Source organism: Leiobunum rupestre, chromosome 3 (genome assembly GCF_980474605.1).
Source record: "Leiobunum rupestre chromosome 3, qqLeiRupe1.1.hap1, whole genome shotgun sequence".
NCBI lineage: Eukaryota > Metazoa > Arthropoda > Arachnida > Opiliones > Sclerosomatidae > Leiobunum > Leiobunum rupestre.
In genome coordinates, this window is record NC_143386.1 from 46,897,283 (window position 1) to 46,911,000 (window position 13,718).

At 38.5% G+C, this 13,718-nt stretch overlaps 1 protein-coding gene across 5 annotated transcripts in view; it reads left to right on the plus strand.

Annotated features, from left to right (window-relative positions):
- Window positions 1-11,234, plus strand: part of CASK (peripheral plasma membrane protein CASK) — a 326,722-nt gene extending 315,488 nt beyond the window's left edge. For 3 of the 5 annotated variants that reach the window (XM_090168455.1, XM_090168457.1, XM_090168458.1), the window contains 6 exons: window positions 350-587; window positions 3,413-3,562; window positions 3,622-3,702; window positions 7,266-7,468; window positions 9,527-9,607; window positions 9,814-11,233. In XM_090168455.1, the coding sequence (XP_090024581.1) occupies window positions 350-587; window positions 3,413-3,562; window positions 3,622-3,702; window positions 7,266-7,468; window positions 9,527-9,607; window positions 9,814-10,017 (957 nt within the window). In that variant the 3' untranslated portion in view covers window positions 10,018-11,233. Of the gene's footprint in view, window positions 1-349; window positions 588-3,412; window positions 3,563-3,621; window positions 3,703-7,265; window positions 7,469-9,526; window positions 9,608-9,813 lie in introns of all 5 variants that reach the window. The other 2 variants (XM_090168459.1, XM_090168456.1) reach the window with 1 other exon arrangement.
- The last annotated feature ends 2,484 nt before the right edge of the window (window positions 11,235-13,718 follow it).

Sequence of the window (13,718 nt, forward strand, 5' to 3'; positions counted from 1 at the left end):
AAAAATCAGGGAAATCAGGGAAAATAATTATGAGAACTCCAATTTATGTGCAATTTGTTTTAGTATTACTGAAATTATTACTTAGTATTGAATTCATACGTTCAATCTTGACTATATTAGAAAGTGTAACAGTAATGATTTTAACATTTTAGAGACCCTATTGTTTTAAAAAGTACACCTGGAAAATATTCAAAACTACTCTGGAAAACCTGGAAATATCAGGGAAAATGGTTTTGGAAATATTGTATGAACCCTGATTACACGAACGTTTCTAAACGCACCGAAAAAGACCGTTTTTAAGTAACCTATTTTAACGAATAAGACATTTTTGAAACAATATTCCGCACAGATTTACGTTAGGACTCAGTTCGACTACAATCCTTTAGAAGACGACCTGATTCCTTGCGCGCAAGCGGGCATTCCGTTCAAGACGGGGGACATCCTGGAGGTCATCAGCAAAGACGACCACAACTGGTGGCAGGCGAGGAAGGAGGGGGCGGACGGCACGGCCGGGCTGGTGCCCTCGCCCGAACTGCAGGAATGGAGGATGGCCTGCCAAGCCATGGAGCGCTCGAAAAACGACCAAGGTCAGTCGCTCCACCCTATGCGCTTCTTACGAGGACACATCCCGACGTGTTTCCCGGGTTGGACATACGGATATTGTTTTTAGTAGTCAGCCAGACTAGTATATTCCCGTTGGATAGAATATTATTGGGTCGAATTCCCAATGGATCGAATCAAAAAATATACTTTCCCAATTGATCGAATCCCATTTATTTGAAAAAGTTTATAGAAGTTAGGTTAGGTTAGGTTAGGTTTGGTTAGGTTAGGTTTCATGCTTTCACTTGTGAGCAAACAAAATGTCGGTCGAATGGCACCGGCTGTTGAATGAGAATCGACCCGATGGGCACCGACCCAATGGGACAAAAGCGTAAGCCTCCTATCTAAATTTATTTTAGTAGTCACTGACTATAGTGGGGGTAAAAATGGGGCTTTCAAAACAAGAAGGACAGCCAACATTTTGCTTGACCCAACAGAATTAAAATAGGAGTTTATTATCAAGTTACGTGACTTTGGCCGATCACAATTTGTTTTTAAATAAAATGGCATTGATGAATGATGAATTTATGATACGCCATATTCGACATTATTTATGAATATTTAGGTAAATTTTTCTCTAGTCAAATAGACTAGTGAACCCCCAGATTTCGATTAATTTTAGTAGTCAGAGCATTTATTTTAGAAATTCGTTTAAAATGTTTTTCACATCTTAGGTTTAAACCGTCTCTACGTAAAATAGCATGTGAAAAACACGAATAGATCTTTATGTAAAATCATATTGAACTGCCTTGCCCCCCGCCAAAACAATTGGGTAAAATCAAAAGTGACATAATTACCAAAAGTGTGTCAATCGGACCTATTTCTGAATGAATGTTACAAGCGAAATACCAGTTGGTAGGGGAGAAGGGAAAGTATGCCTTGGGGAGGGAAGGAAGTTAAAACCAACAAGTAACGCCTCGTAGTGAGGAACGGAGGAACTAAGTAGCACTGGTCAAAGTTAGGGTAGTTTTTGATTTTTCGCCGTTCTGTGGAGATGCTATCGCCATCTACCTACGATATAATACCATAAACTAATAAAAGATCTAGAAAGGCGACAATAAATAGTCTTTTATGTGGTCGATCTCGAGTCGAGCTTCATTAAACCTTTAGCATACGAAAGTACAGGGATTGTCACACTTTTGGTAATTATGTCACTTTTGGTAAAATGAATAAAATTTCGGTAAAATCGTTAGGGTTTACGTACCGTGATTTTCCCATATACTATTTTACGTGGAGAAAGTTTAATCCTGAGTCGTGAAAAACATTTTTGGGTTTCCATGGCAACACGAATGGCCATTGAAACTTTTCCCTTTTTGATCTTTCAAGGTACATGAAGGTCTACTTAACCCCCGAGTTTGAAAAAAATCGGGGAGAAATACCTCGGGATGTCCCTTGTTAGTATGTGGGGTGGCGGAGTGGTTAGCCCTTTGACCTCGCACCACTGGGTGAAACCATAAAATCACACTTTGCATATTAGATTCTGTAACGTATATTTCATTTAGAATATTATCGTCAGTAACATAATATAATAAGTATGACACTTCATATTATTTTAATGCAAATTTCCTGACCGAACCTTTTTTTAACACTGACTTTCTCACCAAGCTCCAAAGTGGACTTGCACAATAACTGGGTACAGAAATCCATACCTCTACTTGGAATGCTTATTCTGGCGTATCGCATATGGTAAGGTCACTCTGACGGCTTTGCGCGCGCTCCCCTCTCACGTTGTGACGTCAAAAAAACCGTCAGCCACATCGAGACGAAAATCTGCCGCGATAAGCATTCCTAGTAGAAGCATGGATTCCTGCTGAGTAGTATTTTATCATCCTTCGTAGTATTATATTTTGTCTTAGGCATATTTAGACACTAGGGGGCTCTGTGCTTAGAACTAAACCTTGATTACGCCATAACAGAAAATTAGTTCGGTGATAATTTTTGGTAACTGTCATACTTATTTTCATTATGTTACTTATTATTCACCTGACTATTATTTCTTCCAAAACTTTTTTTTAATCCGTGTTAGCTTACGAAGTTACGTTTCACGCGAATAGCGTACTTATCTCGTAAGATACATACTATGTACTTCTGATAATATCCACTTCAAGATGGCGCCGTGATAAATACTGAAATATAGTCTTATCTTACCATACTGAGATACTAAGAGCAACAAACACAAGGAGAACGCAGCTATCCTTTAAACACGCTAACGCAGTGTTGTGTGCAAATTTCATTGGACGAGCCTTTACGCTGCACGTTTTACGGAAAGGGGGAAGACAATTTCGGAATCCTCCCCTTCCGACGGCAGCAGGCGCTAACCAATGAAAACTGTACGCAAGAAAATGCACGACTTTTGACGGGTTGCGTTCTTCTTGTTTGGGGTGCTGTGTTTGTTGCTCCTAGCCAGCTGTGCCAGGTTACTTGGGCTGCTGTGTGCTCGTCGTTCCCCTTTAGGAGCTCTCTCCAAAGGGTTTGACTCCTTACCTACGTAGGTAGGGTGTCGGCTGGAGTTGCTACAGCATCCATTCTAAATCCCACTGCTGTGTGCGAAGTGGGGATTGGTCCACCCATTGCTGCACCTTCTGCTGGGTTGAGTGGCTTGCGTCAAAGGTGAGACCATCAGTAGTAGGGTTCCGCTACCCATGCTGGATTTGTCACCTGTCCGGGTTTGGGGACGCTGGCGTAGGGCACTATGATGATAGGCCTCCGGTGGTATGGTCTTTGTTACTAGGTACACCGGGCTATAAATTCTGACACACTGTTGCTCCTAGCTGAGATACTTGAATGTTTTTCTTGGGCTTATTCCGTCTAGTGAATTGTTCTTTGTTTGGTCGGAAAAAGAAGCATTACCGAGACAAATACTTAGCCAAGCACAACGCTGTCTTCGACCAACTGGATTTGGTGACCTACGAAGAAGTGGTCAAGCTATCCTGTTTCAAACGGAAAACGCTGGTGTTATTAGGTGAGTGACGCACCCCCGAGAGTAGTTGATGGTTCTAACTTGCGTTTCTTCTCGCGCAGGGGCCCACGGAGTTGGACGACGTCACATCAAGAATACCTTAATCAGCTCTCATCCTCATAAATACGCCTATCCCATCCCACGTAAGATGTTTCACTATTTTGTTGTCTTGCTTAAAGCGAAGGTTTCACGACGAGAACTGATATTTTACCCAATTGTTGCGCTCAAAAAAGTCAGGGAAACATCTAGGAACTAGATTGTTGACAAGGAAGTCAGGGAAACATCTGTGAACTAGATTGTTGACAAGGAAGTCAGGGAAACATCTGTGAACTAGATTGTTGACAAGGAAGTCAGGGAAACATCTGTGAACTAGATTGTTGACAAAGAAGTCAGGGAAACATCTGGGAACTAGATTGTTGACAAGGAAGTCAGGGAAACATCTAGGAACTACATTGTTGACAAAGAAGTCAGGGAAACATCTAGGAACTAGATTGTTTACAAGGAAGTCAGGGAAAAATCTAGGAACTAGATTGTTTACAAGGAAGTCAGGGAAACATCTAGGAACTAGATTGTTAACAAGGAAGTCAGGGAAACATCTGGGAGCTAGATTGTCATAAAAAAGTAAGGGAGACATCTGGGAGCTAGATTGTTTACAAGGAAGTCAGGGAAACATCTGGAAACTAGATTGTTGACAAAGAAGTCAGGGAAACATCTAGGAACTAGATTGTTGACAAAGAAGTCAGGGAAACATCTGGGAACTAGATTGTTGACAAAGAAGTCAGGGAAACATCTGGGAACTAGATGGTTGACAAGGAAGTCAGGGAAACATCTGGGAACTAGATTGTTGACAAGGAAGTCAGGGAAACATCTAGGAACTACATTGTTTACAAAGAAGTCAGGGAAACATCTAGGAACTAGATTGTTTACAAGGAAGTCAGGGAAACATCTAGGAACTAGATTGTTAACAAGGAAGTCAGGGAAACATCTGGGAGCTAGATTGTCATAAAAAAGTAAGGGAGACATCTGGGAGCTAGATTGTTTACAAAGAAGTCAGGGAAACATCTGGGAACTAGATGGTTGACAAGGAAGTCAGGGAAACATCTGGGAACTAGATTGTTGACAAGGAAGTCAGGGAAACATCTAGGAACTAGATTGTTTACAAGGAAGTCAGGGAAACATCTGGGAACTAGATTGTTGACAAAGAAGTCAGGGAAACATCTAGGAACTAGATTGTTTACAAAGAAGTCAGGGAAACATCTAGGAACTAGATTGTTGATGAAATCAGGGAAACATCTGGGGGGGGTAGGTACATTTGTTCGAATTTCAATCGTCTGAACGGTGGAACAAATGTTCGAATTTCATTCGACCGAACCGCCGAAATAACAAAATGTTTCAATTGTTCGAATCGGTAGCATCACTTGTCCGAATTCTGTCGCTAAATTAGTATTTCTTATTGCTGTTTTTTTGGTCCGGATTTTTTTAGTGCAAGAATTTAAAAAAAACCTCATTGTAAATATCGTTGTTTGTTAGTAAGTGGGAATTGCGTTGAATGTTGTGGATATTTTAGGTTAGGTTAGGTTAGGTTCACGTTAATGTTACTATTTTCTTATATTAACAATATTTAAAAAAAAAGAACCAATTCCTAATGTTCGAAAAAATGGACAAACGACTATTCGAACAAATGAAATTCGCCAGTAAAGTTAACATTAATTGAACGACTAAATCACCAACAAAAGTTGTGATAAATTTTTCGGGCAAATGAAATACGTTTTCGGACATACGATCCTGTTTCCCGGCATTCGGACAAATGATCATTCGGACAAATGTGCCCAAATCCATCTGGGAACTAGATTTTTGACGAAGTCACCGAAACATCAGGGAACTAGATAGTTAATAATAAAGTCAGGGAAATGTTAGGGAAGTAGATTGTTAACAATAAAGTCAGGGGAACACTATGGAACTAGATTGTCAACAATAAAGTAGGTAAACATCTGGGAACTAGATTGTTGACAAAAACGCCAGGGAAACATCTGGGAGCTAGATTGTCATAAAAAAAGTAAATGAAACATCTGGGAGCTAGATTGTCATAAAAAAGTAAGGGAAACATCTGGGAGCTAGATTGTCATAAAAAAGTAAGGGAAACATCTGGGAGCTAGATTGTCATAAAAAAAGTAAATGAAACATCAGGGAACTAGATTGTCAACAATAAAGTTATAGAATTAGATTGTTAACAATAAAGTCGGGGAAACCATGCAAGATGCCCGAAGGTAATCAGTTAGTCAGACCCAGTAATCAGAGTCCAAATTGTATCTGGTACAAGTAACCAATCTTATCTGACCAGATTCAGTTTGCTGAACAGTTATCTGACTTATATAATCTTGAGTAAAGCAAATTTAAAATAAACGGCAATTAAAGTTTTTAAAGGAATTTAATTAATTGGGGGATATATTAAATATATCGGATAACTCAACTGTTATTTTTGACGTAATATATCTAGAAAATTTATCTTTTCCCAGGTTAAATAGGAATTAAATCAAATGAAATAGTTGTTAGGTTAGGTTGAGATTTTCGTGTTGCATTTTAATTTAAGGAAAAAAATGCATGCATTATTTATTCAAATTAAGTTTTCGATGAAATGACTTATGTGAAAACTGTAGGGCTGTGGATTTAGTGGTTTTAGGCAATTGAGTCGGTTATCGAGTATCAATTTTTTTCATCGAGTATTCGAGTAGAGTAATATTGAAGTCGAATCGAGTAATCGAGTGCTTGATCAAGGGGAAATTTTCTCATATTCCAGTCAATTAATTCAGAAAAAAAAACCCTCGAGTAATATTTTTAACGAGTCGGGTTATCGAGTACTTGATTAGGAGCTGGTTTTATTCAAGTAATTATAAAATTAAATTTAAAAGGAGTATAAAGTAACTTTCAATGTTGAAAAATATTACTTTAATTTAAATGAACCACAGTTTCCACAACTTTGAAGCAACGAGGATAGAAAAAAACAAATACTCGACGAGTTTAGAGAGCAGCTTATTAAATTTTTTGGTACTCGGTAATTGTCGATTATTTTCCAATTATTTATTCGGGGTCGAGTTCGAATACTCGAGCTCAAAAAATGCCGAGTACTCGATGATGTTCGAGTACTCGCACAGCCCTAGAAAACCGCCAAATAGATAGATTTACAATTTTTAAGGAGCAAAGGGGGTAATATTCATCCGAGGTAACGTGGTGATGGCGTTATTTGTTAGTAGACGGCGCTCTGATAGCAGCATGACGTCATAATTTAGATTTTCAACGATTGGTTGAAAGTTTTCAGTTTTTAGTGGAGAACGGTTTTGTCGAGATTTAAAATACAAAATTCTCTTCCCTGATTGGATAGTTTAAAATCGTATTAAAGTGCCATCTATGGCGGACAGTGTTAACTTCTGTTAAAATTAATTGTTATTTTAAATTACAAAAATTATATATTTTTAATAAGAATTTAAAGTACTATAATTTAGTAATTAATTAATAACTTTTGAAAAAAGTTCATTTTTCATAAACTTTATAGTGTCTACATCTAACCCAAACATGATTAAATAGGATGGTACCTCGGGTGGATTTCGTCCCTTTTTGCGTATTTCCCTGTAGGCATTATGTGAATGCGTCTATATGCGCCAAATGGACTTACGGTATGGTTTGATGGTAATTTCCCGTGTCTCTGTAGATACGACGAGGACGCCCAGGAAGGGCGAGGAGAATGGTAAAAACTATTACTTTGTTTCGCACGACGAAATGATGGCGGACATAGCGGCTAATGAATACCTCGAATATGGTACGCATGAAGACGCCATGTACGGCACCAAATTGGAAACGATCCGAAGGATACACATGGACGGGAAAATGGCCATCTTGGACGTCGAACCGCAGGTTAGTTTCTACCCGTTACATTATTACCCCATCTAGGAGCAACAAACACCAGGAGAACGCGGCTAAACTTTAAACACGCTAAGGCGGTGTTGACCGTTGTGTACAAATATCATTGAATGAGCCTTTATGCTGAACGTTTTACGGGAGGGGGAAGAAAATTTCCGAATTTTCCCCTTCCGACGGCTGTAGGCGCTAAAGCGTCTAACCAATGAAAACTGTACGCAAGAAAGTGCACTACTTTTGACGGGCTGCGTTCTCCTTGTGTGGAGTGCTGTGTTTGTTGCTCTTAGCACCCATGAATATGAAACTGGAACTGTACGGATTTGGAGTTCTATATTATCCTTAACGCTACACCCTAGCCAGTAGCCACGGATAGAATAAACGCGGTGAAGTTGGGACACTTGGCGTTATTTCATTGGTAGCTGGTGAGTACGCGAAAATAGGCTCCACCTTTCGCTTTTTGAGAGGGAACAACAGGGTAATGATAGAGTTGGATCCAGCGTTGCCAGACGCAAGATAATTATTGTACACGTCGAAAACTTCAAGCTAATATGTGGGACGTACGATATTTTTAATGCGGTACTATATAGTATGCATTTTTCGATAATTCAGCTTACACGTACGATAATGTTTTTAATTTCGCTGAAGTGTTATTAAAAAATTTGATTTCACAAGTTTAACGTCAGTAAAAATTATAAATTACAGCCAGTTTTCTAGCATACGATATTATTTTTCTGAAATCGATATTTTTTGGGCTCTGGTGCAATAATTTGAGTTTCAGGAACTGGCAACACTTGTTGAATCTTGGAGGAGATGCTAGAATGGCATAGGCGCGTTCGGGAGTCTTGGTTTCGCGAAACAAATTCGGAAATTTCGAGTCGGCGCACTCAGCCGTCAACTCTATCATTATAGGGGTGGCGCTATCTATCGCTTTCAAGGGGAAATATTGGGAAAAATCATTTTAATAGTATATAGTTCCCGCCGCTAACAGTAGATGGCACCACCGACAAATGATAGAGTTCTCAATTTCTAAAAATTTGTTTCGCGGAAGGCAGATTGAAATGGCTATTTTAGTGGTACTATTCTCAATTCAATGGTCTACCTAATCCCGGGCAGTGGGAGTGCAATGTTCCTTAGCGGGAGTAATATTTTTAGTCCGACGTACGATTTTAAAGACATCTAGTGGTTAACACTGTCATATGTAGCTCTTCTTTGCAATGAAAATAACATTGCTAGTTTCAAATTCCTCCTAATGATGGCAGCACTATACGATGTCTGACCAAAATAAACTTCCCCTTTCGGAGCTGAGGTTCAGAATTTTTATCCTCCAGAAACACCAAGGTTGAATATTCATGGGATAAATACATTCTGCTTATACCAGAAGTAAATGAACCGAAGTTATTGTAGAGGGTAAAAACTTTAAAGTGGTGAGATGAAAATCCATCGGAGTTCCACCCCTTTAGTTCCCGCCAAAAATCGCACTAGGGAATTGTGGGTATCCACATTCGATATTCACGTCATCACCTACTAGTCGATAGATGGCGATAGTAGAGCTATGAAAGCGCGAAATTTTAAAACGTTGATTAGGTGGGGTGGCGGAGTGATTAGCACTTTCGCCTCGCGGCAAGAGGAGCCGGGTTCGATCCCAGCTTGTGGCACTGGGTGAAAACTCGGAACCACTCCTTCTGCGTAGAGTTTGCAAGTTCTCTCCCCACTGTTTTAAGGGGTTTCCCCCCCGAGTTCTTCGGTTTCCCCTTCCATAAAAACTTGTTGAGGTTAACGGTAATAGTTAGTGTAGGGAGCTGTTGGCTCGATCGTGTGGCATGCAGGGCTTGCCACCACCCTCCTACGTATTGTAACCCGGCCACGTGAATTAATGGCTTTAAATGTCGCTTGATATGACTTAGGCCTAAGGGTGTGCCTTGGGTATTAGCCTAGCTGGTTATTATTATTATTATTATTATTTATTTAGATCTCATATGGAAAATGCGGTCTGATAACTTCAGTTCATTTACTTCTGCTTATACATATATTTGTTTAATCCACTAATCGTTGCAGGCTTTGAAGGTTTTACGAGTGGCGGAATACGCTCCCTACGTCGTGTTCATTGCGGCTCCTTCCATTTCAAACGTACAAGACGTGAGTACTTGTCCTCGCGACCCCTGACTTCCGTCCGTAGACGCTAAGACGCTTCCGTAACCGCGGACTTTACCCTCTTCCCCGCCTCCTTCCCGTCACGCTTCGACCAAGGAGGATTTATCCTACCGAGGAAATCTCGACAGGAAAAATGTTCCTTGCCTCGAACCAGAGTTTAACTAATTTGTTGTCGCTCTTGTCACTCGCAGTCTGGTCCTCATTTCCTGACGCAAGTGGACGGCAGTCTGGAACGGCTCTCGAAGGAAAGTGACCTCTTGCGCCAAGCCTACGGCCATTTTTTCGACTTGGTCATTGTGAACAATGATTTGGACGAAACCATTCAGACTCTAGAAAAAGCCATAGAAAAATTAGACAGCAGCACGCAGTGGGTGCCGGTCAGCTGGGTTTACTGACCACGTGCGAATGTGGGTCGCGAGAAAAAATGAGAAGAAATAAATATATTATTAATAATTAAGTAAAAAAACCCACAAAAAACTGAAATAAATGAAAGTTTACGACGCTTCGAGAAAGCTAAATTAAACTAAATAATAATTATTATTAAAATAATCTTTTTTTTTCAAGATTAAGGTGAAAACAATTTAAAATATTATTGCGCTGGTGTTTAGTTGGTCCCAAAGAAAAACCAAAAGGGGGAAGATTTAAGTTTTTCCCTTTTCAAAATGGCGACTGATCAGCCCCGGCCGCAATACTTCATACATGACGGGGTGATTGTTAAACCGTTTTGTTTTCCCTACGTGTTACCCTTGCCGCCATTTTATAGACCTATGATTAGCGGTCTTCGTGGATTATCAATTTATGTTTTTATCCCTTTTGTCGTCGCGAGATGGCGCGGTTATCCACGCGGGTGGATTACAGCTCAAGGTCGTTTCAATACGTCACCTTTTTCATTTAACTTTCTAACCGCGTCACGGTCTTGTGAAACGCTGAAAATGGACGAAAACCAAATAATCATTCCATTCATTATCTTTTTACCTTAATTGAAATCGTTTTGATATTCAAAATATACATTTCCAAAACCCCTTTTTACCTCGAGGTAGAACGGAAGTTTGTCTATCGCTTAGGACCTATCGCCATCTAGTAGATTCAATTGTTATCAAAAAACGGAATAAAATGAATTTTTCCAGCAATATGCTTTGCAATATATTTTTGTTATATTTAAATTTGGGGAAGAAAAGGTTTAAAGAGAAAATATTAAGTCGTCTTTAAAAAAAGTATAAAAATTAAGTAATTTTATAACGGTTTTATTTCTATTCAAATTTTCATTTTATTACATTTCCTTTGCCCACATCGTAATTAAAGATAGTTAAATTTTCATTATGGTCTTAAATGTGACCAAAATGGACTTGAAAACTAACAGTCAAATTAAACCACCTTCGAAATAAACTTGAATACGAAAATAGTTTTCCAATTTCGTTACAGGGGGGATGAAAAAAAAGTAAATTGTTCACTGTTTCTTTTTCCCCCAAATTTTTATAAAGGGAACTTGTTACTGTACATTGATATTAAACGAAGAATTACTATTATTAAATATCAATTATAACAATAGCGATCTTCTGATTTCCGCGGGGTTAGTCCGAAAGCTCATAAAAAAGACATTTTTTACTGAAAATAAAATTTATGTTGTGATATTTACCGAGTTTATTTCTTTATACTTAAATCTTAGGCCTATATTATTCAAAATTACCGCTAAACGGATATCGGCTTGATTGATAGAGGCGCCTAATCAGTGTTTCCACTCTGCGGTCGAGATTTTCGCCTATTTTAGGGGCAATTTTACCAGTTTTCGCCGGTCCTATAGTCGATTTTCGCCGCCGTTTTCGCCACAATTTCCCACCATAGATTTAGTGTCACTGCATAATGTTTCTTCTCTTTATTTCCAATCATAGAATTAGGCAATATATTTATTTTTTACAAAAGGTAACTATTAATTTTTTAAATAAAAAAACATATGAGATAAATTTTATCTCTGCCAAACAATTTAATGGGTTGCCATTAGGGGCCCAGTAGGTGGACTACAGAGACCATGATTTTATAGTTTTTCTGACTGAAAATATTTACGCCGCAAATTCGCCGTTTTCAATGGTTTTCGCCGGTTTTAAAATTTCTGGTGCTCATCAAGACAGTTTCCGCTGAAAACGCCCTTTTAAAATAAAATACGCACCCATTGTGGATTATTTGAAGTATTTTATCGTTTCCATTTTTATTGGTATAAACTTTATGGGTTATTTAAAATGTAGTCACCTTTTTGGAAAACCACTAACCGTTCAAATAAAATAAACCACCAAAAGCGAAAGGAGGGTAATTAAGACCTAATAGCATATGTAACATAATTACTCTTAAGTATGCCACTAGCTCTATTTCTTCACTAACGGTTTGTTTCACAGATATTGCGTCATCCGTACCCTACGTAAAATCGTAATATTTGACGTCATCGAATCTCAAACATAGAGATAGAAAAGAAATAGAGGGAAGATTACCGCGTTAAGGCACCCCTGTTTTTGACCGGGAAAATTCATTCCCCCACACGCATGTATGGAACATTGAATTGGGAATAATACTGCTAGAATTACAATTACGATTTCGGTTGCCATGGTTACGCGGGACCTGTTCTGAGAAGACTGTACGAAATTCATCTTTATAATTAAGCGGTAGCGCCATCTATATTTTGTAAATTTATATGATTCGCGCAAAAATTCAATTGCAATATAGTTGCCACCACTAGAGACAGATGCCGCCACGGTTGAACGATATAGTTGAAAAAGTCTCCATATTGAACAAAATTGGTCCCGCGCCAGCCAGATTTAGTTGTACCTCTATTTATTCCCAACTCAATGGTATGAAAGCGGAGATGGGCAGAATTTGCAACGCCATCTATCCTTCCTTTTTTTACATCAAATGACAGTTGATTTTCCAAAAGGCATAATGTATTTCATTTCACCGCGCGTCGATGGCGCCACGTAATCTGCCCATCTCATGGCTTCCTACATTGGCGAAAAGGGGTCGGCACTCGCGGTCAACTTCGCCAGATTCAATAGTGCCTCTATTTCTTTTCTATCTCTATATATGATCTCAAATGCCGATTAATAATGCCGTCGCACAATGGACGCTTCAATAAAAGATACTCGGTTTTTACTCCCCTCTCCAAATTCATCTGGGAAGGAATATTTCCGGTCGGTCGGTTAAACTGTTAGAATGGCTAGCAAAAAGTCAAATTGAAGCCAATTTGAGACACGTTTTTGCCCTCATGATAATTTTGCGTCAGATAAGAAATGCGTTGGTCACGTGTATAAGGAACATACTAATGTTAATATTCGATAATACATTTTAAAGTAAAATATATAATGTTACTAAAACTAAGTATAAGAAAATAATATTATTATTATTATCATCCTCTTATGGTATAAATAATTAAAATTATACGGAATATTTTTATATTACCGGGCAATTTTAATACTTCTCATGGAGGCAGAGTTCATTCATTTCGTTATCTTTCGGAAAAAGATGAAAACTAATTCCTTTAGAACTAAACGTATTACTTTTGCAGTACGGTATGCAACAAGTGTTTCCTTTTAACCAGGTAACTTTTTTTGGCATGTTAAGGCTTAGCAAAAAACCGATGTTATGTTTCCAGTTTTATATTATTTCAACAAGCACTATATAAATAGTAACTTATGAGTCCTGGCTGTCGAAAATATTACGGCAATTTCTGGGAAGATGTTTTATTTAAGCGCCTATTAGCTCAACGTCTGATAAACTGACGGCCAACATTTTTGTAAACAAACCGGTTTGAACAACCAAGGCGTAGGAGCTAAAATGAACTACAATCAACTGTCAAGTGCTGTTAATGCTATTAATATGCAAATTAATGAAGTTTTCGGAGACTCGGGTTCTAAAATAAATTTTAATTGTCAAATAAAAGAAGCAGGTTTATTGGAAAAAAATAGTTTAAATTCAGGTTGACCTTTTCTGGGGCATCTGCAAGGTTGGAGCATGGTTGGAGCTTGGATTAATAATATGTTACATATTATCATATGTAACATAATCACTCATAAGTATGCCATAAACGCATTTTCGTTAATGAAACCTTGTTCAT